Source organism: Myxocyprinus asiaticus, chromosome 26 (genome assembly GCF_019703515.2).
Source record: "Myxocyprinus asiaticus isolate MX2 ecotype Aquarium Trade chromosome 26, UBuf_Myxa_2, whole genome shotgun sequence".
Lineage (NCBI taxonomy): Eukaryota > Metazoa > Chordata > Actinopteri > Cypriniformes > Catostomidae > Myxocyprinus > Myxocyprinus asiaticus.
This window is the reverse complement of record NC_059369.1, coordinates 20,534,352-20,561,151: the sequence shown is the minus strand read 5'-3', so window position 1 is coordinate 20,561,151 and position 26,800 is coordinate 20,534,352. Positions and strand designations below refer to the sequence as shown.

Genomic DNA, 26,800 nt, shown 5'->3' with positions numbered 1-26,800 from the left:
ATCTTTAATGGTGCTGCAGGACATGCTATAAGGGCTCATTTGAAATGACCCTGTCTCTACCTGGTGCTGCATTCCTGGATATAATTATGGATCCTGTCCAAGGCCATCGGATGTGAGATGGTTTAAAGCTACTTGAGAGGTTTCAACAGGTCGCCATAGTCAAGAGTTTTTGACAGAGCCATAATTTACATCAGTTGAAATCAGGAATGGTGCTTCTCATGACTATAATGCACACATTGAGGTGGCCAGCCAAGATGGGTGCAAAAAGTTGAGCCAAATGTTAATGATGGAGCAAGAAGCTCATGTAGTTAGGTTGTCATATTAAGTTAAAGGGTCATATTGGTGCTTGGACTTATAATTATACTAAATGTAAACATGTTAAAGGAATAGTTCACCCAAAAATTGTAATTCTCTCATCATTTACACACACTCATGCCATCCCAAATGCATATGACTCTCTTTCATCTGCAGAGCACAAATTAAGATTTTTAGAAGAATTTCTCAGCTTTTTTAGTGCATACAAGTGAATGGGATTTTGAAGACTCTAGTGGTTAAATCAATGTCTTCAGAAGCAATATGATTGGTACAGTATGGGTGAGAAACAGATCATGTTCACATTCTTCTTCTTGTGTTTTTGGTGATTCACATTCTTCATGCATATCGCCCCCTACTGGGCAGGGAGAAGAATTTCTAGCAAAAAAGAACTTGTATATTGATCTGTTTCTCACTCACACCTATCATATACTTCTGAAGATATGGATTAAAACACTGGAGTCATATGGATTACTTTATGCTGTCTTTATGTGCTTTTTGGAGTGTCAACATTTTGGCACTCATTCACTTGCATTGTATGGACCTACAGAGCTGAAATATTCTTCTAAAAATCAGAATTCATGTTCTGCAGAAGAGTCATACATATCTGGGATGGCATAAGGGTGAGTAAATTATGAGACAACTTTCATTTTTGGATTAACTATCCCTTAAAGTTGGTAAAGTGTGTGCCAACACACAATGAACACCTACAGTTTATAAGAAAATAAGCTGATAGTATTTGCCAAAACCAGTCAGTATTTTTATTTAGTGTTTTATCTGACAATCCAGCAGAATTCTAAATAGAACTTTTTGTGGTGCTGCTGATACATTTGTGGTGAAAAGTGTTAGAACATTCAAGAGAGATTAAACGTCTGCATTTAAATATAGGGTTTATGGTACTTTAAAAAGATGAACTGCACTGATCAAGTTCAGATCAAGTTCCCATAGATGTGTCAGGCAACCAAAGAAGATTGAATAATGAATAAGGAATAAATTGCAAGAATGATAACTCAGTCTCTCTGCATATTGGGTTTTAATGTTTTTGTTTGTTTGTTTGGTTTGGTTTTCATTTTTATTAAAGATGGTGGAACTAAAGCTGTCACCACCATAAACATCAATCCAAATATTTGATTGGTGGTCGACCAATATGGGTTTTTGCAACCACCTTGATCAATTGTTTCAACCCTTTCCTATAACTTATAAATGTATAAGCTTGACTGAATAAAAAGTTAGGTAGCGAGATAAATAGGAACCACTTCGCCAAAGAAACTTACTTATGGCCAAACCGTGTGTTTGAAAAGCTTCCTAAAAATTCTGTTTATAAATGACCTTTAATTGTGCATTTATATATGGAGCAAAGGTACACAGATTCAGGTTGTTTTATGTCACCCTAAACTCTCCAAATGGAACAATTAGTGAATTTACTTCAGCAGCATTTCTCCATGAATGCTAAGACTAGCTTTTACAGCTCCCTTCCCCCATAAAACACACATTAAATTCTGGCCATCTTTCAGAGTGCAGAAATCTAAACACTGTGACTAGTGTGTGCATTTGTGTATGCACAAGTTTAGAGAGGAACTTTGAGCTTATGAAACTTTTGCTCTTTCTTTCATGTGTAATAACTACATGTAGTAACAGTGGATCGCTTTGGACTGCCGAGGACTAGACTGCAACATTACAGTGACAACTCAGAAATGACAGAGAGCATTTATTCATTTTAAAATTTAGTTTACACTTGTAATCTAACTGTTCACGTTTGTATGTTATAAGATTTAATGCAGTTCAGTTCAGACTGGGTGCCAAATTTACCAGATTTATATGCTCCTCAGAAACACAAGGGCTTCTTTGAGGGGTGTTTTAAAATTATTCAAAATGAGGGACGTGGATAAGCAATATACAACAAGAAAAGGAAACTGAGCAATATTTACCATGAAATATAGTTTACTTCAGTCATTCTTTCAAGTATATTGTAAAGCAATATATATATTTTGTAATGTAAAATTCAGAGATATTTTAAACATGCAGGAATCCTGACACACTGATATTCATTTTCCTAGGAGACCTTTAAGGAAAACATGTTATTTTCATTATTTTTTATATTTTCATTGTTATTTTCAAGTTACTTTCATAACACTTATAAAATGAGGGGATTATACATTATTCATATTCCAACATGATACATTTCACTGAGGAAATGTAGTTTTTTTTATTTATTTTTTTTTTATTAAATTTTATAGATCACCACTGTGGCAGCTAGCAACAAATTAAAGAATCTAAAAGTACTGGTGAAACATTTTGCAACAGATAGCCTAGGTGTCACAGCCAACCTATTACTTCCACAGCATTCAATACCTAAAAAAAATGGCCTTTATGGTCTTTTAACTTCACATGACTTTTACATGTTATATGTATTTATGTACATTCTAGAGTATGTAAAAGGGATTCCTGGACATTCCCTTATTGTTATTTTTGCAAACACTTGTAGGTGATGTTTTGATCAAATAAAACTTCCAATTTTATAACGTGTGATTTGTTTCATTTTCTTCTTTTTTATTATTCACCTGACAGGAAACATTTCTTTAATGGCAAATAAATGTAATTATTCTTCAATAAACACAACCAAGAGAACATTGTCAGTCAACAGTAAATCCACTTACATTCATCCAATGTTCAATAACACTGTTAAATTCACATCTGGGCAAGTACACCACTGAAACCTAATTCACCGATTTACACTGTGAATTAATCAGTGATCAGATAGTATCAATACTCAATGAGACGACTTTTCGTCCTTTGTGATTTCAAACAGTTAAGAGATGACTTGAATCCGCAGTAGAAATGATTACAGAAGAATGGCTTCTGAATGTCTGTGCCAGTCTGTTATTTTGTGAAATTGGCTACATTTTCTTCGGCACACTAGTGATGATGGGTTTGGGTCGGTTTTTAAAGAAGAGCTTCTTTTTAATGAGGGCAGAGACCGTGTAAGAAGTTGGTTTCTCTTGGTTGGTTTCCAGAGATTCCTCTGCATTCTGAGGGAGTCCCGAGTGCTTCATCAGAACAGCAAAGGGCTTCTCCAGTTTTACCTGCTTGCCATAAAGCATGTGATGTCCAACTATAAGGACTGGAACACCCTTGGAGTGAGGACAGAATACATGGCAGGCCATTCAATCACAGTAGAAATGTCACACCAAACAATGAAAAGTTTATATATCCACGTTGCTTTTTCCAAGTAAAAAAAAAAAAAAAAAGTTTCAATTTAAATTTGTAATTTTTGCACTTTTTTGGCCTCTTAATAAATATCTTGGAAGATTGTTTCTATGGACATTCTGTGTTAGCCTTTTCTTTCCTTGGAGACCATTAAATCAAGAATTCACCATCAGTAAATAGATACACAAGTGTTTTCATCATTTCAGACTAATTTTCTTTCAAATAGGACAGAATAAATGACAATTCAAGGGGTACTGCAGGGGTTAGAGTACTTAAAGTTGCACTCAATTTTTTGATGTCAAAGTGGCTTCCATTGGCTTACACTGACACCTAGTGGCCTGGATGCTGCATCATTCAAATACAGTAGTTTTCAGTTATCAATGCCATATAGAAATTCACTATGCACAGTGTGCCATAATTAATTTAATCCATGAAAGAAAGTGTCCAATAACAGGGCAGTTACTGAGATTAAGCAAGTAGTATTCGGCTTGTCATGTGATGTTAACATGGCTGCCCCCATGAGGGCGCCCCTGCCCCATGTAGAATTAAAGAGCTTTTATAAGGTTACTGATATGACTGAACTCTTCATCACACATGAGCAGAAATGATTTTATACAGATGTTTCAAAATAACCATTCATTTCTTTAGAAAAAAAACTTTTTAAATGAGGAAAAAAAATGACAGAGTGAACCTTTAAGAAATGCAAGCAAACAAATTGATCTGTGTAGACCATTTCTTCTTTCTCAGGCATTCACCTAAACAATATTATTAGTGTAAAACAAACCTCTTTTGTGTAGTGGAGGTCTCCCATCAGATGTCCAGCCAGTCCTGTATTCTGTCTGCACACCATTTCTCCCTGAAGCTCTTCCAGCAGCCATTCAGATGGACCCTTGCCAGCATTACTGCAGAACACATCACAAATTATCTCCACGAAAGGAACAAGCACTTTTACGTCCTGATGTGAAACCAATGGATTTGTATCGTCACACCTACCTTGATATGACTATCTGAACCATTTTTAACGGATTCTGACCAGAATTCAAATATTCCCCCCAAAATTCCGCACTTGATTATCTACGCGAATATATAGAGATGTCAGTAGTCACTGACTTTTTAGACAGCTAATGTTCCACCAGTAGCTGTTTATGATCTTCTACTGACACAAGTTTCCCGCTACCTAGAATCACGTTCTTACACGCTCAAAGCACCGTCCTTTTTCACCATGTTTTGTCCCACTAGAGGGCAGTCATGTTTTACCTGAAAATCATGTCCTTTCTGCAGCATTCGCTGTATTGAATGTCCCTGTTCAACTTGCTTTTGGCAAGAGATGTCGCAGTTTCTGAGATTGAAAATGAAAATAATTTAGTCCTCAACGTCTTAAAAGTTTTAGTTAATTCATATGACATTTCAAAAAGAAAGATTTTTGTAACTAGGAAAATATATTCGTCAGAGCTCATCTTCAAACAGCCTTTGGCATTAATTTTGAGTCAATAAAATTTCAACACAAAAAAAGGAAAGCCAGAAAAGTCTACGTTAAATGAATCTGATACATGTATATAGTGATATAGTTTGTATTTGTACTGTTTGTGTTGAAAGTCTGAATTGTTTTGTATATTAGGAATGTTTAATAAAACAACAACAACAACAATAATAATAATTGTTTAAAAATATATCATATATGTCATATATTAAAACGCACATGTAAAAATAATACTAAGAAGAACAACAATAATAATTTTATAAAAATAAAGCATGCAATTTATTCAAATGCACATGTATTATTATTATTATTATTAATACGATGATGATAATAATAATAATAATTATAATAATAATAATTATTATTTATTAATATTATTACACATCAAGGTAATTGTTTATTATGATTACTATTGTTATTATTATTAACAACATCAATAATAATAGTCATTTTATATAAATAAATCATATATGTCATATATTAAAACACACATGTATTATTATTATTATTATTATTATACATTTCGTTTTCATTATTATTAATACACATCAAGTTATTTGTTTAATTTCATCATTACTCTTTTTATTCAAAGTAAGATGCGGGTGCGGGTGCGCATGCGAGGCGCTGGCCATGCGGAAGATGACTCGTCAGTGTTGTTGTGGATCGCTGACAGACAGACATGTGAGCGGTGCTGCTACGTCGTCTAGTTAGCAGTCGACATGGCGGCCACAACTCCTCCCAAGGTATTGAGCATGCTGCTTTTAAGTCAATACACCGTCAAAAATGATAGATAGCTTCACATTACCCGTGATTCTCGGTGGGGATTGGTGTAGGTATTCTGTTGGGCTAGCTGTTTGAGCATTCGGTGGTAAGAAATTGATAATATGCTGGTCTGATAAGCTGCTGTGTTTAGCAACAGTTAGCCAGGCTGCTAGCAGCCAATCTTACTGGCACACAGCAGCTCAAACTGCGAAAAACACGAACATCGAAAGAAGCCTTTCCGCTGCCAATAGCGTCAGGAAGTCAATACTGTTCGTATATAGGCCATCTGGATAGTGGAAACGCATAAATAGTGTTATTTCTATGCTTGAACTTGTGTTGAGTCATGAGCTGGCTGGCCTTTGTGGGAAACTAACAAACACACTTGTGAAGTTTTATGTAAATCATAGAAATGGTCTGAGTTACACGAGAGGGTATCCAGTAAAAGTCAGGTCATTCCACGGGGAATTTTTTTTTTTTTTTTTGTCAATTGTGTAAAATGAGTTTCGCTTCTCTTTATGAACTACATATTGGTACTAACTAAGAAATGCATTCATGTTTTTACTTAACCGGATGAGGTCATGTGTTGTTTTTACGGTCAAAGAACTTGGAAGAACATTTGGTTTGTGTTCCTATGACTGATATAAATCAGTGGTTCCTACATGACAGGAGCTGTCAGATCCTCAAGCACAAGCCTCCAGCTTCATATTAACTTGCTTTTCTGTCACAGGAAATGGTGTACTGAATCAAGTTCTTGAAGTGTTTACTTTCACTGACCTATTTAGAAAGATTAAAAGTATATTTCGGGCTCAATATAAATTAAGCTCAATCGACAGCATTTGTGGCTTAATGTTGATCACTCCGTTTCTTTAAAAAATAAATAAAAATGAGGCACTTGCAATGGAAGTGAATGGGGCCAATTTTTTCAAGGGTTTAAAGGCATAACACTTTATAAAAACACTTGTATTAACTCTTCTGATAAAACTTGTGTATTATTTGAGCTGTAAAGCTGTTTAAATCATTGTTTTTATGGTCGTTTTAGGGTTTACAATGTTACGTCATTATGGCAATGAAACTGTATATACTGTTACAGAGAAAAGGTTAAGCGATTTTATCACACTAAAATAATGTTATCACGCATTTTGTTTATGTCTAGTGACTATACTTCTGAAACAGTGAGTATTTTAACATTTACGGATTGGCCCCATTGACTTCCATTGTAAGTGTCTCACTGTTACCTTTGTGTCTATTTGCCTTTTTTTTTTTTTTTTTTTTTTTTTTTTTAAGAAAATGAGTGACGAGTCAACATACATTTTTGGGGAAATCAACATTATGCCACAAATGCTGTTGATTGAGCTTGACTTAAATTGACCCTGGAATATTCCTTAAAGAGCTTAGAATAATTAATGTTGCGTTCTCTTGATATGTACTTTTTCTTTTTGCAGGTGGTGTTTGAACAAGAGGGAGTCTTCATTCACTCATCTCCAGCTGAATCTGAGGATCAGGATTTAATATCAGGGTTCCTCCGGATCATTGATAAGGTATGGTGTTTGTCAGTTGCCTTTTTTAATGAAATCATTCTTATTTAAATGTGCTGGTGTTGTGAATCATGATTTTTATGATTCAATCATGTTTTACCTGATTTGGATCAGTGTGGCCTACATAATTTAAAAAGATGTTACATCACATATTTGTATCATGATTAGGACAGCTAATATATTTAAATGATAATCATCTCCTGCCCAGCAAATTGAGTTGTTGAAAAATTGCAGTTATCAATTTGTCTTATGTTTTTTTTTATTAATTTTTTTTTTAACTACAGAATGGTGAAACCCTTGTGGAATATAAACCTTTGGATGATGCAGATCCCTCGAACATGCTGTGTGCCTGCAAGGTTTGTTTATTAGTTCAGTATTATGCATTTCCTGTTTCATCTGTGGAAGTTTTAGCATTTATGTTGATTGAGAGTCACTGTCAGTCAGATTATCAGCCTAAAGTCCTCTCCAGTATAGCTCTGTACTGTTATTTTAAGATTTTAAATATTTTTTAAATATGCTGATTTCTGTTTATTTTTCTTACTCTCACGTGAAGGACTCCAGCTCAGTGGTGGAATGGACTCAGAGTTCAGAAGACAATTCTCATCGTCCTGTTGACCATCAAATCAGCTATGAAACCGAATGGGACATGATCAATGCTGTGTCATTCAGGAGGAAAGCCCACACCCATGGAGAAGGTAAATATTACACATCTGTTGTCTCATGTTTCTGATGCGTATTTTATTATCAAACATGTATTTTATTTTAAATAAACATAATTGTATTCATTTTATGTCTGCCATTCCGCATTCTTGAATGACCTTGTAGAGCCCTTACTAAAATCCTTCACAACTAGTTGTGCTTTTACAGGTCTGTTTCAGGTCATGTTTTGAAAGAAGCTCTTTGCAAATGAAGTTAGTTGCCAGTATGATGTCATGGTGGAAAAATTCAAAAATGCTGCCATGAATAATTATTTTTCTTATTACTAATAAATGTTGTGATTCCAAAGTTCTCATGACTGTGGGGCTTTTTCTAAAGCCTCTTTTGCATCAAATTGCTGTCAATCTGCATTTATTCCCAGTATCTAACAGGAGATGTCAGCATGCTAACTCATGCATCAGCCAATGAATTATGGGCCTGGTTTTACTTTGCGTCGTGTGGTTCTTTGCCTCTACATTGTGCATTAAAATCGTTTAACACACACCTAGCCGTGGATTATCCTTTACTTGTCTTGTTGTCACAGGTGGATCAAACCACATAAATGACCGGACCAAGTGGGCCTTCTCCTTTAATGTGTATGACCTCAGGTCTATCACAGTCAAATGTGAGGGCTGGTCATATCTCATTTTCCGCTTAAAGGATTGCACAGCACTGCCAACCATTCATTTTCACCAAGGAGGAAGCACAGCATTCCTGGATAGCCTGAGGAAATCAGTTCAGATCAGCGAGTAAGTGAAGAATAAGGGGCTTATTTTCTGTCTGAATGGGTTAAGCCTCATCATTGGCTTTGCTATAGGCAAACTTACAATTTTTTTTTAAAGTATATGAACATTCTGTTTATGTCAGATCTGAATGATTTTGCAGTGGTGTTTTTTTTTTATTGCAGCAGCTGACCAGTAGAGTGCACCCCAGTTACAGACTTTCGATCAAAACTATTTTAAATCTGTTTTAAAGGTGCACTTAGTATTTTTTTTACTAATTAAAAAAGTTGTACTCCAAAATAAATATTAATTTTGAAACATTTGTAAACTCATGACCACTCATAAGAGTTAAAGACTCCAGTCACATCCTTAAAGCTGTTTAAACTATTCTACGTGGAGAGGGTCTCTGTGTAGTTCTCCAAAAAATTAAGACTTACTCATCATTTACTCACCCTCATGCCATCCCAGGTGTGTATGGCTTACTTTCTCCAAAATAAAACACAAATTAAGATTTTTAGAAGAATATTTAAGCTCTGTAGGTCCATACAATGCAAGTGAATTGTGGCCAGAACTATGAACATCCAAAAAGCTTATATAGGCAGCATAAAAGTAATCCACATGACTCCAGTGTTTAAATCCATATCTTCAGAAGCTGTATGATTGGTGTGGGTGTGTCCTTTTTGTACTATAAAGTAGGTGGCGATATGCATGAAGAATGCAAATTGTCAAAAAAACAAAAGAAGAAGAATGTGAAAGTGAATATTTATAGTAAAATAATTAAAATATTGATAAGTTTCTCACTCACACCTATCATATTGCTTCTAAAGACATGGATTTACCACTGGAGTATGGATTTCCTTTGTGCTTAGTGTAAGTTCAAGATAGCATATTAAAAAATGTGTTCATCTAATAGGGCCACACTGAATCTGTGCACTTATTTAACATTTTCTGTGCTTATTGTGGGGGGATATCTACAGAATTAATGATTAAATGACACACACATATTCAAGTTTTAGTAGAAAAATGTACCATACTGATGATAACCACAGACAATACATAGACTTGTGTATTAAAAGAATTGTGGTTACAGTAAGGCCCTCACAATGGAAGTGAATGGGGCCAGTCTATATACATTCAAATACACAGTTTCCAAAGTATAGCCATAAGATCATAGTGTTAACATGACCACAGTGTGATAAAATCTTTTTATTACATCATTTTAGTGTGATAAAATTTGCATCATCATGGAAACAAAGTTGTAATATTGAATACTGATAAGCAATTTTTATTACACTAAAATCATGTTTACATGTCAATTTTGACATCATCTTGCTATACTTTTGAAACAGCGTATTTTGTTTATGGACTCACCCAATTCACTTCCATTGCAAATGCTTTACTGTGACTGATTTATCCTTTTTTTAAGTAAATGTGGGACAAGTTAAATATTGTTTGAGCTAATCAATATTATGCCACAAATGCGATTGAGCTTAACTTGTTTTGAACTCTAAACATTCCTTTAAAACAGAGAAGCTATGAACATGTTATCTTAAGTTCTCGTACTGAGAGCTCTCATAGAATAACATAACTACACTAATGGCACTGTCTTTAGGAAACTTAATGGTCAAATTAAAAGTGTTAGTCATGGCAATATTCACAATGTTGCTTAATTTGATATCACCAGCAAAATCATCATGAATATATGAAAATTCCATATATAGCCCAGCCCTGTTTGGTTGTACATAACCATATGTAACATCAGATCTCTTCCCCTGAATGAATAATCCTTATCCTTAATGATTTCATTCTTTCTGTCATTATCTTAAAAGTGACCCCTGATCTTTTAATTCACTAAATACCACAGGCATTAAGATTACTCTCTAAGACTCATCACGTTTTGACCAATCGTGATTCTTTATCCAAAGACTTGCCCCTTTAAAACTGAACACATCAAAATACAACCCAATTTGCATGCAAATGAGAAGACTGTGCTGGAATATCTCAGCACCTTTGAGGAAGTCCAGCATGTGTTCTGTTGTGAGAGGCCGTGCTTGTGACACACATGTAAGGTCGAACCGCAGCTGTTCGTTAGAGTTGAGGCTTCATGAAAGGGACAGGAAGACTCTCCTCTTGTCCATGTTAAATATCACAACCAGAATAAATCCAGCTGTAAGCATGCTAAATTCAGCATAGCCTGAGGAACACACAGCTGTTATCAAAGTTCTTATCTCAGGCTCCGTAATGAAATGTAGGCTGGGCTTTATTGTCTGGGCTTCTGCTGTAATTCAATGCAAAGAGCGATATGACCAATGATGTTATATATTTACTGTTCAAATACTTTGAATAGTAAACACTTTCTGTTATGTTTACCCCTATAGTTATTGATGCTGTTGCATTATTTAGACTACAATGAATCTGGATATCAACATGCTATGTCCATTGTCTTTAAAGGAGTCCGGATGATGAAAATGTCCTGATCGTCAGCACCTATAGCAAAGCTTTCTCGCAGTCCTTTGAAAATCTTCTGGATGATACACACTATGGCTTTGTACAGGTATGTTACTTATAGTGAGAACGCTCTGTGATAAGAGTATTATACTAGTAACCATACATGCATTGATCTTTATACAGTGTTTATTCAAAGCCATGCTTAGCATTAATAACGTATATAGATATGATGGATATACAGTTCTGCTAAAGCACAGGAAAGTGAAAATGTATATTTTGTCTAGCGTTTTCTACAGGGGATCCAAAATGTATTTCTAGAAGTGGTTAATATGGTGTATAGCTATTTTTACATTAATGGTCAATGTTTCGTTAATGTTGTTAATTAAAGGTTTTATACATTGTTATTGATAGAAACATAGCTTTTTATATTATGCCATTTTTTGGATTAGATTATAGTTTGAGTTATGGAAAAAAGGTTGACCCACCCCTAGATTGAAAGTCAACAATGTTGTAGCCTTCACAATGCTTTCACTAGCTCAACTCCCCCAAACAGAAATTCAAGAAAGATCCCTACACTACGACACTGGGTGGCTTTTCCAAAGTCACTAACTACATTTTTGATGCGTTTCGGGGGCCTGAGTTAGAGTGTCACCAGCGGCCGGTGGAGGAGGTGGCAGACCTGTTGGGAGAACTTATTCCCGGACTCGAGATAAACCAACAGGAAGAGCCAGGATTTGAAGTCATCACCAGAGTGAGTGGATACGGATCTAAATTTAATCCGTGCCCAGATTCAGTCTTGGCACAGACAGCCAACTTGAGGCACCCCGTACAAAAAATACTGCGACTGCAAATGTGTGATTGTAAAACAGTCGACTTGAGGTGTGTCTTTGTGTTTTCCAGCTTGATCTTGGACCGAGGGCAAAGGTGCAAAGGAATGAGCCAGTTACAATGGAAGAGTGGGCAAAGTACCAGGACTCCGAGGGAAGAATAAACAACATACCTCACTTAAAGAATCTTATATTTAAAGGGGTAAGATGTTGCTTTGAAAATCATCTCACTTTAAGATAATATACTTCATTTTTTTTTCAAGTAAAAAAACATTTAATCTGTAACGTCTCTTGCTACACTGTTCGCAAACATCACAATCTGACCAGTTTGGATGTATTACCTTTAAAATGTTATATACTGCAACTTGGTAAGATGACGGAATTGAAATTGAGTCTGAATGAGGAATGAGTCTGAGATGAGCAGTTGTCCTGTGACCTTTTGTCAGTCTACCAGAGATTGTTGTTGTATTGTATTGTTGTTTTTTATCTTAACAGGGTCTTTGCCATGCTGTGAGGAAGGAGGCCTGGAAGTTTTTGCTGGGTTATTTCCCATGGAACAGCACCCACGAAGAAAGGAAACTCCTCCAAAAGAGAAAAACGTATGCATATCGCCCTCAGAGAATCAACAAAACCCCGTTTACACCTGGTATTAAGATGCGTCTCAGGTGATTCGATCACTTGTGGTCAGGCGAGTAATCGCTGTTTACACCTGGTCGCTTAAATGCGTCTCCTGTGACCACTTGTGTTCGGATTCTGAGTGGAGGGTCTCTGATTTCATGACAGTATACGTCAATCACTATATCAGTGTGTTACTGCTTGATAATAGACCACTAAAGCTCAGAAAAGACTAATAAAGTGTGAATAAAACTGGCATGCTGTTTCTCTGAGATGCAGTTGAAATTTAATCTAAGCACAAACGCAACATTTCGAGCAGAATTCTCCATTATTTTACTGGAGTACCTGTATTAGTTGAGCTACAGATGTTTGTGTCATCTGTGTTACTGAATGTTGATATCAGACACACTGAAGATTTAAGAAGATACGTGAAGTTCTCAGGCTTGTGTGTGTAATCGGACGGTTATTTCCTTTTAAAGCCACTTGTTACTGGCAAAGTTTAAACTCTTGTTGTAGCGCAGCGGTGGATTGACAGGTGAGGGATCACTGCTTCACTGCTGTCCGGGACGCATTCAGGACGGATTTAGCATCACCTAAAGTGCGATGTGGTTACGTGTTTTTGACTGCCTCCGTATGTGTTTTTTGTTTTTTGATCTGATCACAAAATATTTTGCACCCTGTTTACACCTGTAGTTAACGCTGACCACTTGTGATCGAATCACCCAAAATGCATCTTAGTACCAGGTTTAAATGGGGTCAAAGAGTTTGATTAGAGCATGATTATTCATTCTAGTAAGATCTTGTGTTCTCATCTCAACAGGGATGAATACTTCAGAATGAAGCTTCAGTGGAAGTCCATCAGTGAGGAGCAGGAGAGGAGGAACTCTAGGTTACGAGATTACAGAAGTCTCATTGGTATGTCTGTAATCATATTGCAAATTTTATTCTTACATTTTCTTATAATTGTTCTACACAAAGAAGTACAGTTGCTTAAAGGAATTGCTTTAGGAAATATATTCAACACATGCAACTTTACCTGGGATGAAACTCAATTTGTGATTGTCGAATCTTTCTAGAAAAAGACGTAAACCGAACTGACCGCAATAACAAGTTTTATGAAGGCCTGGACAACCCTGGTTTGATATTACTACATGACATTCTGATGACATACTGCATGTACGACTTTGATTTAGGCAAGTGATTACATGTCTTTGAATCATTTGTTGTGTGAAATACAGTGCAATAGCAACCTCTGTTATGTGTTCTGACATGTTGGTAGACATTTTAATCCTTGTTTTTAAGAATTGTCTTAAATCCTTTGGCTGATATCATTTTGTCTTTAATTGTACATTTAATTATTTAGATTATGGGCAATCTTAAGTGCTGATTTAAGCAGTGTTGACTGTATTTACAAAGTTTCTTGTTCTTGTGCAGGGTATGTACAGGGCATGAGTGATCTGCTGTCTCCAATTCTCTTTGTCATGGAGAATGAAGTTGATGCCTTCTGGTGCTTTGTTTTCTTCATGGATGAGATGGTAATGACTTTCTCTTGATGGGTTTTCTGCACATGGGTTTCACAGAGAAGACATTTACATCAATGAAGTGTGTTTCTGTCCTCATGCTATTGCTATTGTGTGCAAGCAGTTTAAATGGAGTAAATGAGCTAATCGCTGCATTTAAAATTTCACAATGAGTTGTACAATGTCTGGTACAGCACGAAAACTTTGAGGAGCAGATGCAGGGGATGAAGACCCAACTGATCCAGCTCAGCACGTTGCTGCGGCTGCTAGACCTGGCTTTCTGGAACTACCTGGGTAAGAAACCCAGAAGAATACTTATTACAATTGTTTTTTTTTCTCCATAGTGACTTCATAATGTTCTGATGTATGGTGATTATGAGGCTGCTTTTGTGCTTCTGTTTATGTGTTTTGCAGAGGCACAGGATTCTGGTTACTTATATTTCTGTTTTCGGTGGTTATTGATCCGATTCAAGAGAGAACTACATTTTCAAGATGTCCTTCGCTTTTGGGAGGTGTGTAATAACAATCCATAGTTTTGTTTTTTTTTCTGTATACTGTAACACTTGTTTATGCTCAACAGTTTCTAATTGTACACTGCAACTTGAGTTGGTCTATCAGAATTTTCATTACACCTTGTATAGATTGTTTTGCATTTCACAGTAATATTTTCTTCAATTAATATTTTTCTCATCAGGTCATGTGGACTGGACTGCCTTGCCAAAACTTTCACCTTCTGGTGTGCTGTGCTATTTTAGACTCAGAGAAACAAAAAATTATGGACAGAAAATATGGATTCAATGAAATCCTGAAGGTTAGCTAATAGGCTTAACTATATCTCCAAGTGTGTGAGTCTAATAAATTAGCTTGCGCATTAAAATTAACCAATTGATATGTTATCTTTACAGCATATAAACGAACTTTCCATGAAACTAGACATCGAAGAAATTCTTTGCAAATCCGAATCCATCTGTATACAGATAAAGAATTGTAAGGTATGCCTGAATACTGATTCAAAAGCTATTACTCAAGTACACTGATCAATAGAACTCTTTCCTTGTGTATTGAGGGGAAAGTGTTTCAGTAGTATGTGATTTATTGTGTTATTGATGTTTATTTGTACATTAATATCCAGTTTTGTTTATTTAATTCCCTCTAAGGACTTGCCTCATTCAGTGAGTGAGATACTGGGTCTCAGCACAGTCCTTGAAACCTCTGCACCATTAGAAACCAGTGAATATGGAATACTTGAGTCACCTCAAACCTCACCACGATCCACACACAGACGAGATCAAGTCATCTTCAATGGCCACAGTCACTTAAAAGAAACAACACACAATGGCTGCAAAGAAGCCTTTATTTCCTAGTGTACAGCACCACATGATGTATAGTACAGATGTTTTTAGTCCCTGTATTCCAGCAGGATGAACAGTATTGGATATCATTGTAGATATCTGCTACCAAATGACATATTGTAAAATATCCCAGAGAAAATATATGAATGTAATACTAGGATCTAAAAGGATCCTAAAGCATTATTTTTGTAATTTCTTGTACCATATTTTCTTTCATTGAAATAATCATTTTTCTCAAGGTATAGAGTTTTCATTATGTTACAGAGGTGGGGCTTCCTTTGTTTAAGATTAAAATATTTTCTTATCAGTTGTTCTCCTAAATCATCCATGGATTTAAATTAAAACCTGTCCTCTTATTTCAGAATAGAATTTGTTTGTAACTGGAAAAACTGAACTGAGATCAACTGAAGAGTTAGTCATGTTTTTTTGTTTGTTTGTTTTTTTTGTTTTGTTTTTTAAGAAAAAAGGAAATTTAGTGGTGGTGGAACTGAATTGATATTTTACAATGAAACTTAATCCAAAATGTATCATGCTTGTTCTTTATGCTTGCTGTTTTCTTTGTCAATTGAAGTGAGGCATTCTGTACTAATATTTTTACATAGCTAATGTGTTACACAATTGAAGATTACCCATAGATAAACTAGAAAATTTAGTTTTACTATAAATTTGTAGAACCACAACTATCAAACCTTTGTGTTTGGGTGTTAAAGTGAGAGAAAGATTGAAGTGGACCCCTAGAAATTTGTTTTGAATATATACATAAACTAAAGTCAATCATTCCAACTGGCATGTAAATTTGGCCTCGGAAATGGCTCGGATTATTTGTAGTCAGTAGTATTCGCTCAGTCGGACTACTCTGACAACTGCTGATGGGATGGGGAGACTGAAATACTGATTGAGGACCGAAATGTAATTTATCCATTCGTAACAACAGCACACAACAAAGCCACTCAGAATCAACTTTATTTCATTTCCTGTTCCACATGATGTTGCCTCATTGCACACCACAGTAATGTTATCTTTCTTCCAGCTCTCTTTTATTAAAGAAACCCCAGCATTCTGTGCACTGACCATCATTCACTCATTTAGCAAAACCCATAAACAATATGCGTCAGTCCTCAAAAGTGGATTGTTGGATGCAAGAATGTAAACCACAGTAATGCTGAAAATTGAGTTTATCCTACAGTTTTGATCAGTTTCACTATCTATAGCTATTTCTGTTTTCTATACCGAAAATTCCTGTTTAAACCCAACATCTAAAGAATTCACTATATAAAGGCCTTGAAATCACACAAAAACAATATGTGGTGGGTGAAATTTGCCATTGTGTATTTTGAATATCTCCCCCTCTTCATCTTCCAGCAGTAAGCAACTAAATCAATATTTCTGGAAATCTTGAAATTTGAATTCTTTTCTAGATTTCATTTCACCTCTAGGTAAAATTGAGCACTGGGCATATCCACTTCAATCAGGGGCCGGATGTGCCAGCATATACTAATGGGGGAGCCAGCACCTCAAAAGCTAAGATCTCCTACACTGTGAGAGCAGCTTTTATCAACATCATTCATCACTGTATATAATTCAAACTCTGTTACTGACAAGGGAGGAGTGTCAGGTGCTGTGGCACAGCCAAGAAACTCCCCATGACTTTGGAGGGGCAGTCTAGAAGAAATCATCTGGGACATTAGTACCTTCTCCATATGACATGCAGGGACAGAAGATGTCCCAAGAGACACTAGCTATGTCCTCTGAACTGCTAGCTAATCTGAAGGGGACCTGAACAGCCCCTAAATCACCTGTGGGACTTCTAAGGAAGAGGGGTCAACAAGCGGTCCCAATGATGCAACCTGCTGTGATGATGTTCTCTAGCAAGTTCTGGACTCAGCGAGGAATATCTTTGGATTCAGTTATGTTTGACCAGCAACACCTTGGAGCCTTCATGGTGAGTACTGAACAGTTTTCATAGACATTGGTGACCTTGTTTTGATGGTGCATTCTATATCTTTGAATTAACATTTGAGAAATCCAGATTATTCAGTTATGGGGAAACAGTGACTTCACTTAGGGACTATGTGAAATAATAATAGATTTATGTCATTCTTCCATCAATCTTTAATTTATACTGGCTTATTGAGAGGTGTGTCAATTAGGGATGCTAAATGCAGAGACAAATCCAATGAATGTGAAATTCACTAACATTTTAACTAAAAATTCGGGCAACTGGAACTGGGCACAGTGCTATAATGTTATTAAAGAGAGAAACTGAAATCAGTCAAAGGCAGTTAAGGGCAAAGTGCTTTTGCTTTTGCATCTGCTTTTATCTCAGCCCAATTTCATGGTCACATCTTAAGAGTTGTATAATCACTAAACATCTCCACACAGCTCCGTAGGACATCCTTTAATCAAATAGAAGAAAAACTTGACAAAGAGGAACATAAATTCACTTATGACCTTGGGAAGCTAGCAGTGATTGAATGAAGTGGGCTTTCTTGTCAAAGCCTTGAGGCTCTTTCAGGTAAGTAAATAGTAAATTTCAATGAATATATCCAATACTACACATTCATCTCATTGCAAAAAAACGTGGCCTAATTTACCTGAATTCACTAAACTAATGAATAAGGTTTGATGGACTTCAAGCATCTTGAAAAATTTCTTTATTCGGTAATGTTAACACTGTGATGCAGGTGTGACAACAAGAGTAACATCACACCATTCATGCTCTCATAGAGTGCTAATGTATGGTTCTGAACTGGATGCTGACCATCCTGTAAGTAAATCTGCTAATGGTTTAGTGGCACAGTGGCATTTTGAATGGTACCTACTTTCAAGGATGAACAATATTGACTGTTTACTCTTGATTTTATAGACTGTCTGTTCTCTTGTTGCAGGGCTTTAAAGACAAGGTGTATTGGCAGAGGAGGAAGTACTTTGTGGAGGTTGCAATGAACTACAAATTGTTCGTATGTTAGTACTTGATTGAAGTATAGTTGTATTATTCTCATTTAGTTCATATTGGTATTGGGTTTCTGTAGCTCAACTAGTAGAGCATGGCACTAGGTCTATGGACTATGCCAAGGTCATGCATTTCATTTGAAAAAAGTTGCAAAGGTTTATTCCATTTCTTTCTTAAAATGAATTGGAATCAGAGTCAGAAATAATGAACTTTTCCATTAAGAGGCAATATTTGCCCCCTGGTTTTGATTTTCAGGGGCATTTTATACCTTTAAAGGGCATTTTTTTTCTAACCAAATTAGAAAAATATACAGTATCATTCTTTTATGTCAAATACTTACATTTAATTGATCAGTTAACAGAATTTCTCAATATGACAATAAAACTAGATTGAGAATTTATTACATCTTAATTCAAATGGAGTTTTTATCAAAAAATAAGTGCAATTTGCCCTGCCTCTGCATATTTAAAATGTCAAATAAGGTATAAAAACTTTGAAGATTTTATTGGTCTGACTGACCAATAATACACATAAAGAGCTCATAAATAACTCATGTAAAGATTTAAAATACAGTCACAGCACAAACCCTTCCATTTCACACACAGGTTAGCCATATATATATAACTTTAGCTATTGAACATTTACATCTGTAAAACGCTTTACACACCTCCGTCATTAAATCAGAAAACATGGCATTTCATATTTTATGTCAATATAAAGATAACATGCTGAATGTGGTGTAGGGTCTAGCTTACTCTTTAACCTAGCTACTGTAACAATGAAAAAATGTTTTCACATTCACATGGAAATTCGGGATAAATTAAACATTAGATTAGATGAACATATCTCTCAAATAACAGCTTTCTTTTTGACCACAAATCGACGTCGTCAACTCATTGGAAGTTGGAGGTAGACGCTAGCTCGTGACAGCTTCGTGCTTCTGACCGACCATTATACTCCAGACCTGGCGCCCGCTGCCCGCGACCTGCGGCACCTGCCTGGCCACCCGCGGCCTGCCCCTCCCCCCACTGATCAAAGAGCAGCTCACACAGCTTCAGTCCCACCACTACTATAATGGTCAGAAATATAAAACTGACCCTGGGTCAGTGTGGCTCTAAATCAACAAATGACCTGAGATGTCATCTTTGATTGACAGGCATATCTATTGGTTCTTCGTTCTTGTGTTGATGAACATGATGAACTACCAATCAGTGCTGGGGTGGCCACAGGGTGGCCGATGAGCTTTCAGGGGTGGCCCAGGCTACCACAGGCCACCCCCTAAAATCGGCACTGCACTCAGCTGTCATTTGCCGCTACTGTCAAACAACCGCCTAGCTGCAAGCCTCTTATAATCGACCAATTGGTGTGCGAGAAGGCAGGACTTACAAAGAGGGGTTAAAGTAATGCAAATATGCACACACACACAATTAAGTATTAGACCAGATGCACATCATAATGCAACTAAAGCCAAATCCCGGACATTTTCGCAAATTTAGAAATACCGGCCGGACGCTTTTTTAAGGTCCGAAAAAGAGGACGTATGGTCACCCTACCATTGCAGAGAGGTCAGGGTTTACCGTACGACCTGTATCAGGTTATCTTTCACCACAAGACTTCCTGGCTGGTCTGGCGTATCGAGTTTTTAATTGCACTCAGTATATACGTCACATCACAGACCCTCTCTACACACCAGAACCGTGAGTCATTAACAAATTAATTTTTTTCTCTTTATCACTTAATCTGTGAACTGTTTCCATGTGATTAATGCTTGGCCACAGGGACACCTGCCACGAACTGCTGGGTCATGTATCACTCCTGGCAGATCACAAGTTTGCTCAGTTTTCACAGGAGATTGGACTTGCCTTTCTTGGTGCTTCAGATGAGGATGTGCAAAAGCTAGCAACAGTAAGTGTGACACCAGCCAAATTAATCTTTAAATGTCATCTTGACATTACACACTTGACTGGCATGGGTTCTTAACAAAATCACAAATGATACTGAAATAAAAAAGGTCACAGGATTTGTGACCTGGTATTATTGCAGCATTTTACTGTCAAGGTTTGATCTATGGTGTTGTCACATGCATCTGCATTGAATTAAAATTAGATCAGTGGCTCTGTGTGGCGAATTTCAAGAAGAGGCAATCAGATCTGGAGATAAGGCCTTTGGCGGTCCAAATATAAGTGGATACTTCTCATAAGAGCCTCATATGAGAAGAGAGGACAGGATTTAAGTACATCACTTGCTTAGACTTACTGTGCTTTATTGCAAGATTATTAATAGTATTTCTACAATTTAATCTTACTTCTACACCTTTGCACCATATGCAATGTTTATTAGGTAACAACTATGGTTTTGCACACTAATGTAATAAACCGCTGTTTTTTTATTTTTTTGTCAGTGCTATTTCTTTTCAATTGAGTTTGGCCTGTGTGAACAGGATGGCCAGTTGAGAGCCTATGGAGCAGGTCTACTGTCTTATATTGGAGGGTATGAAGCCCTTCTGCCCTTTCATTAATCAAACATACAGTACATGTCAATTATTTTTTTGAATGAACAATCCTCTTTGATTCTGCAGCATGCACTGTCTGATAAAGCAACAGTGAAGATGTTTGATCCCAGAACCACGTGCTACCAGGAGTGCCTCATTACAACATTTCAAGAGGTTTATTTTGTCTCTGAGAGTTTTGAAGAGGCAAAAGAGAAAATGAGGTACCTATGCATCCATGTAGTCATGAACAGAAATCTATGTAAAAGAAACACTTTTGGACATGAAAAACATTTGACATTTTAGGAATGAACAGCAAACAAGAATGTCAATTTAAAGGGACAGTTCATCAAAAATGAAAATGTTGACATTATTTAAGCACCCTCTTGATGTTCCAAAACCATTATACCTTTTCTTCTATTTTGCACAAAAGATGTTAGGTAGAATACCAGCCTCGGTCACCATTCACTTTTATTGCATCTTTTCCCATACAATGAAAGTGAATAGTGACTGAGGCTCTCCGTATCTAACATTTATGTTCCACGAAAGAAAGTAAGTCACATGCATTTTGAATTGCATGTGGATGAGTAAATGAAAACAGTTTTTATTTTTCAGTGAACTAACCCTTTAATACATGATCTAACCGTGTTCCTTTTGAACAGGGAATTTGCTATATAATAAAGAGGCGTTTTTCTGTCTGCTGCAACCCGTACACTTAGAGCATTGATTTACTGAAGGACTCCAGGAGCATTGAAATTGTGATGCAAGATCTACGCTGCAACCTAACCACTGTCTGTGACGCCCTGGGAAAAATGAACACATACCTTGGGATCTAGAGCCTAAGTTAACAATGCATCCACTGCAGATGAATTACGAATTCAAATGTAACTTTGTGTTACAGTAGAAATATGGTCTAATTCAAATTACATACTGGTAAACTAAATACTGTAACAGGTACAAGCTGTCGATATCTGGGCTAAAGTCCATTTGTCTTGCCTTGTTATCAGGATGTACACTAAATTAAGTTGTTAGCAAGCCACAGTACTGAAATACTGCAACCATAATCATTATATTACATTCATAATCAACATTATATTGTATTACAACACTAAATGTGACTAATTCACATTTTTCACCAGGCTACCTAGGAAAACAGGATTTAATATTGTTCAGATCATCAATAGTTATCAAATATCGCCTATTTGTGCCTCTGATGATTGTAATGTGCTTATAAAAGAATTATAACGTATTATTTACATGTTTCTGTGTTTTATTTGAAAATGTTCTTTCGTCCTTATGAGATATCACACCAGTCTCTGTGACAGCACTATATGTAAACAGCAAATCAAATTGTGACCGTAGGCTGCAGACACATTCTTTGATCAACCTATCTGAAGACTTTGATGTGCTTTCAGCCTGTCATTTTGCCTGTTGAAGCAAAACATTGTTTTAATGTCATATTCAAATTCATAACAGCTGTCAGCTTATGGCACTAACTTGCTACTGTTTTGTTTCACAACTGGTAGAAGATGCACTGCTGCTCCGGTGATTGTCTCAATGCTATTTTTTTGAGGGCAGTGTTTTATAATGAGGGACGTGTCTAATTCAACAGCTCAGTCTCGTGGAAGTTGCAGAATGGCTAAAATTGCTTACAGCACCTTTAACTTCATATTGCAGCATGCAGCAAGTGAAGCTAGTTGATATATATACACAAAAAAATAAATATATGTATAAATCACTAAGTACTGCTCTGATTCCAAGGCAAAGAGTTGGTTAGTGGTATTTGCTTTATTTGTGCAAACAATGTCAACTTCAATAAAGCATTATATTTTAGCATTACATGTTAACCTGCCTTTTAAAAGTGCTCAGCACTGTTTGAGAACACTTGTGCTATTTTATCTTGACAAAATCTTTGAGAAATTGACTGACTACACATTAAATTTGTGTAAACAAGTTATCAAACCATAGGAATCAATTGCATATTCTATACTTCAATATACCTATTAAAATATCACAAGCAGTGTAAACATAAATCACATTTCATTAATTGTACTTCACATAACCATCCATGAGGGTTTACAGTAATACTTCTGAAAGAATGCCATGCTTACGCAGTCTTGTCAATGGATTTCATCTTCATCATCAACGACAAAGGCTTTCTCCTAAAGACAATCAGATTGCAATAATATATGATTAATGTTTTGCCCATTATATCGGTATATTATAAAAGTATGAGTAGTTTTAATTATTTAATAAACTAATTTTTGTATTCAGCATTCATTGAAGTTCAGTGGTTAAAGGGACAGTTCATCCAAAAATGAAAATTCTCTCACCATTTACTCCCCCTCATGCCATTCTCGACGTGGATGACTTTCTCTCTTTTGCAGAACACAAATTAAGAATTTTAAAGAATATTCCAGCTCTATAGGTCCTCACAATGCAAGTGAATGGTGGCCAGAACTCTGAAGATCCAAAATGGTCATAAAGGCAGCATAAAAGCAATCCATAAGAATCCAGAGGTTAAATCTATATCTTCAGAACCGATATGATAAGTGTGGGTGAGAAACAGATCAATATTTAAGTCCTTTTTAATATAAATCTCCACCTTTGACCTGGCCCTACCAGTAGGAGGCTGAATGTGAAAGTGGAAGTCACTTCCACACCAGAATGTGGAAGTGAAAGTGTAGATTATCAGTTAAAAAAAGACAAATATTGATCTGTTTCTCACCCACACCTATTAAATTGCTTCTGAAGACATAGATTTAACCACTGGAGTCATGTGGATTACTTTTATGCTGCCTTTATGTCCTTTTTAGACCTTCTGAGTTCTGGCCACCATTCACTTGCATTGTATGGACCAACAGAGCGGAGATATTCTTCTAAAATCTTAATTTGTGTTCTATTGAAGAAAGAAAGTCATACACATCTGGGATGGCATGAGGGTGAGTCAATGATGATGAGAGAATTTTCATTTTTGGGTGAACTATCACTTTACATATAACTGATGGGTGCATAACTCTCACCCAACCACCATGCTGATGAATCCAGGGAGTGAAGTGCTGTTGCAGGTATTGAGCCCCAAATCCCATGATCCTGTTCATGGGGTGTAGGTCTAGAGCATTGAGTCTGCTGGTGACCTCAAAGGTCAGGGCAATCTGCTCACGATTCATTCTGCTCCGCTCATGCTCTGGCACCACACTCCCAATGAAGGCTGAGGTCAGTCTGTCAAACAAGCTATAAGAGAAACTACTCTGCAGATATCCTAAAAGCTCATAGCTCTTCTGAATCTGAGAAGGCAGAGGAAGTGTTTAAGAGCCAAAAAAAAAGACTAATGTTAAGTGGTGCAGAATGACAAAGAGGTGGATAGACTGGAGGAGAATTAGTTTAGGCTGAAGATATTTTAATAAAAAACAAAATAATAATTCTTCTAAAAAACAACAAATGTGATTTTTTTTTTGTAGCTCTCATGACTTTGTGCTAGGATGGAGGGATATTGATTAATTATGATATATTTACAATGATTTAGCAGGTGATATAAAATAGTAAAGATTGCTCAGATTTGCTGAGATTTAAACTTAAATTAAAAAAAAAAAGTTATAATCGATATGTTCGCTTCATTTTCATTAAAATGAATTAACCTTTTTATTTTTGCATCATCTCTGGAAAATGACATTATGGAAAACATGCCTTTCATTATTACAAAAAGAAAAATAGATTTTTACTTAATTTTACTTTTTCCTACAAACAGTTGAAATCTAATTGGTTACAATGGCTGTTTGATTGAAATGATAGTTCCACATATACAAAATATATACTGTATATAGTACAAAAATGATACATATTGTTTAAGCTAATGTCCAGCCATAATTTGTGCTATATTAAAGGCAAGTGAGTCAGACTACAGATAACGAAGATTATAATTACCTTCTGGTTTAGCTCATCTCCTGATTCCTTCAGTAAGTCAACAAGCCTTTGTATAACATCTATGTATAAACAAAAAATGACATACAGCATAATTCTTTTTCTTTCTTTGACCTTTATTTAACCAGGAAATAAAACTCATTGAGATTAAGAATCTCTTTTACAGAAGTGTCCTGGCCAAGACATGAAATTCTTCACTTCTGTAGAAGACTTCATTTTGATGACATTAGCTCATTATCTAGTGATGTTACATTAAAGTCTGCATTGCAGTTTACCTACCGTCATTGGACTCCTCGCCATCTGCTTCCACTCCATCTCTGACAAGAAGCCCGCTGTCTACAATCTGGGTCAGTTTTTCAGCCACATCACTATATTTTTCACCACCTAATTTTGAACAGACATGTCATTGAAATAATGAAATATGAGTCATTTAGATCACAGAATCCAAGTCACAAAGTTCATGAGCTGTATGTCTATTATTCTGACCTGGTTTTGACCCAGTTCTACACATGTAGAGACATGGCCCCTGTCTGAAGCTCCTCTTTTGGTGGTATACTTCAAGTAGTCGATATTCATCACTAAATGTTATCAAAGATGAATCTCCTTCCATTATGTAGGTCACTCACAACCAAACTGACCTCAGCTGATCAGATACAGAAACAGAAACAGGAAATTGCTAGGCTACTTCTGCTAATAGTCGCAACTTGTAAACCGTTTACAAATCAAAATCTATTATTTGAGCATATTAACATTTCATATATAAAAATAATTAAACTTTCACTGTTTAAGTTTGTAAATTGTTCTGAAGTTACGAAACTACTATTACTGATGTAAAACTTGTTCACGACGTCACTGATGGCTGGTTTCTCAAACTAATGCAAATCCCAATGCAAAACGCATGATACATTATTTCACTTCTCTAATAAGACCACATACAAATCTGATAAATGAATGCAGGCATGTTAAAGCAAACTAGTCTCAATAGCACACCATAATCAATTTATACCAACTTACCGGTGAAATTCAGCTCATCGAACGTTAGTTTTCTTGGTGACGTCACACATAAGCGAAGGCTTTGTTTGAAACGGCAAAAATGATGCCTTCAGAGGGCACTTCGAAAGAGGGCAATCATTATCGCCTAGCTGTAAACTCATTCCAAAGAGAATTTGAGTCCCAGATGACCTTTATTTTTCGAACACCACTCTCTTCAGCACTTCAAAGCTCTCCCGGTCTGTGGTAAAGTCTTCGAATGGAATAGGGCTTAGGGATTATTACTTCTGAATGGAACGCATCCCAAAACAGAACGCCTATGCGAAATCTTTGATCTCTTAAAAAAATAGATGGCTGTGTCTCATTTGGAAGTCTGCGTACTCTGGAAGTCGCATTTGTTGGCTGCATACGTCATCGAGGCTCTCTTGTTTCAGAAAAGCGAGTAGGACACTTCCAGTGGGAAGTCGGAGGGGAATTCAGAGGGTGCATGAGGTGTATCCTTCGTGGGCACTCATAACCCACAATTCTTTGCTTCAACGGAAATGTCTAAAAAATAAAAACAATGACGCCAATTTGCACGGAAATATGATGTTCAAACGCAAGTAATGTTAATTCCCAAATTGAAGTACCTCAGTAGATGAGTGTAGAGAATATAATATATGGTATAATAATACATTTTGCATTTCAAATGATATTTTAAATAGGTAAACATTTTACCCAACTTCTATGCCAAAAAATACCTTGTTTTCTACGGTTACAATTGATTATGGAAGAGAATGTTCCTTTTATAAAACAGAAAAACTACAGAGTTAATTTGTTGTCTTTTAGTTGGAGAAAAAAAATTGTTAAGTATAGCACTGACCTTTACATTTATTATTTGTTATTGTGTATATGGTGATAAATGTATTGACAACACATTAAACTGTCACATGTTCTATATTCCCAAGTAGAATATTGGTTCTATATTATAAG

At 36.1% G+C, this 26,800-nt stretch overlaps 4 protein-coding genes across 5 annotated transcripts; 2 read left to right on the top strand and 2 right to left on the bottom strand.

Annotated features, from left to right (window-relative positions):
• Positions 1-3: 3 nt before the first annotated feature.
• Positions 4-4,729, bottom strand: chtf8 (CTF8, chromosome transmission fidelity factor 8 homolog (S. cerevisiae)). The gene is made up of 3 exons (XM_051657273.1): positions 4,513-4,729; positions 4,304-4,421; positions 4-3,443 (listed from the first exon to the last, which is right to left on the bottom strand). Exons 1-3 carry the CDS (start codon positions 4,533-4,535, stop codon positions 3,210-3,212), a joined length of 375 nt encoding a protein of 124 aa, XP_051513233.1. The 5' UTR covers positions 4,536-4,729; the 3' UTR covers positions 4-3,209.
• A 900-nt stretch (positions 4,730-5,629) lies between these two features.
• tbc1d15 (TBC1 domain family, member 15) lies at positions 5,630-16,538 on the top strand. The gene is made up of 17 exons (XM_051656484.1): positions 5,630-5,742; positions 7,204-7,299; positions 7,581-7,652; positions 7,850-7,991; positions 8,537-8,741; positions 11,166-11,268; positions 11,716-11,913; positions 12,063-12,191; positions 12,485-12,588; positions 13,425-13,519; positions 13,681-13,797; positions 14,039-14,139; positions 14,319-14,418; positions 14,539-14,636; positions 14,819-14,935; positions 15,030-15,116; positions 15,282-16,538. The coding sequence occupies exons 1-17, from the start codon at positions 5,719-5,721 to the stop codon at positions 15,486-15,488; spliced, it is 1,995 nt and encodes a 664-aa protein (XP_051512444.1). The 5' UTR covers positions 5,630-5,718; the 3' UTR covers positions 15,489-16,538.
• Positions 16,539-16,680: 142 nt separating this feature from the next.
• tph2 (tryptophan hydroxylase 2 (tryptophan 5-monooxygenase)) lies at positions 16,681-21,777 on the top strand. The gene is given in 9 exon segments (XM_051656222.1): positions 16,681-17,432; positions 18,204-18,243; positions 18,365-18,436; positions 19,957-20,126; positions 20,208-20,334; positions 20,831-20,926; positions 21,008-21,141; positions 21,580-21,587; positions 21,590-21,777. Coding segments are annotated over 9 exon segments (930 nt in total). The 5' UTR covers positions 16,681-17,313; the 3' UTR covers positions 21,754-21,777.
• A 422-nt stretch (positions 21,778-22,199) lies between these two features.
• si:ch211-218c6.8 (apoptosis facilitator Bcl-2-like protein 14) lies at positions 22,200-26,363 on the bottom strand. Of its 2 annotated transcripts, XM_051656486.1 has the most exons (7): positions 25,853-26,363; positions 25,325-25,481; positions 25,118-25,222; positions 24,842-24,900; positions 23,941-24,204; positions 23,029-23,079; positions 22,200-22,345 (listed from the first exon to the last, which is right to left on the bottom strand). In XM_051656486.1, exons 2-6 carry the CDS (start codon positions 25,446-25,448, stop codon positions 23,038-23,040), a joined length of 594 nt encoding a protein of 197 aa, XP_051512446.1. In that variant the 5' UTR covers positions 25,449-25,481; positions 25,853-26,363; the 3' UTR covers positions 22,200-22,345; positions 23,029-23,037. The 2 variants fall into 2 exon arrangements, with proteins under 2 accessions (XP_051512446.1, XP_051512445.1); XM_051656485.1 differs by lacking the exon at positions 22,200-22,345 and having other exon boundaries at positions 22,389-23,079.
• Between the last annotated feature and the right edge of the window lie 437 nt (positions 26,364-26,800).

Coding starts and splice junctions, on each gene's coding strand:
- chtf8 (XM_051657273.1), bottom strand. CDS start 4,535: ATGGTTCAGATAGTCATATCAAG. Junction 4,422..4,512: donor GTTCAGATAGTCATATCAAG/GTAGGTGTGACG, acceptor TGTGTTCTGCAG/TAATGCTGGCAAGGGTCCAT. Junction 3,444..4,303: donor ACCTCCACTACACAAAAGAG/GTTTGTTTTACA, acceptor CCTCACTCCAAG/GGTGTTCCAGTCCTTATAGT.
- tbc1d15 (XM_051656484.1), top strand. CDS start 5,719: ATGGCGGCCACAACTCCTCCCAAG. Junction 11,269..11,715: donor CACACTATGGCTTTGTACAG/GTATGTTACTTA, acceptor TCCCCCAAACAG/AAATTCAAGAAAGATCCCTA. Junction 13,520..13,680: donor AGATTACAGAAGTCTCATTG/GTATGTCTGTAA, acceptor GAATCTTTCTAG/AAAAAGACGTAAACCGAACT.
- si:ch211-218c6.8 (XM_051656486.1), bottom strand. CDS start 25,448: ATGGAAGGAGATTCATCTTTGATAACATTTAGTGATGAATATCGACTA. Junction 24,205..24,841: donor GAGATGAGCTAAACCAGAAG/GTAATTATAATC, acceptor CTGCCTTCTCAG/ATTCAGAAGAGCTATGAGCT. Junction 23,080..23,940: donor TTCATCAGCATGGTGGTTGG/GTGAGAGTTATG, acceptor GATTGTCTTTAG/GAGAAAGCCTTTGTCGTTGA.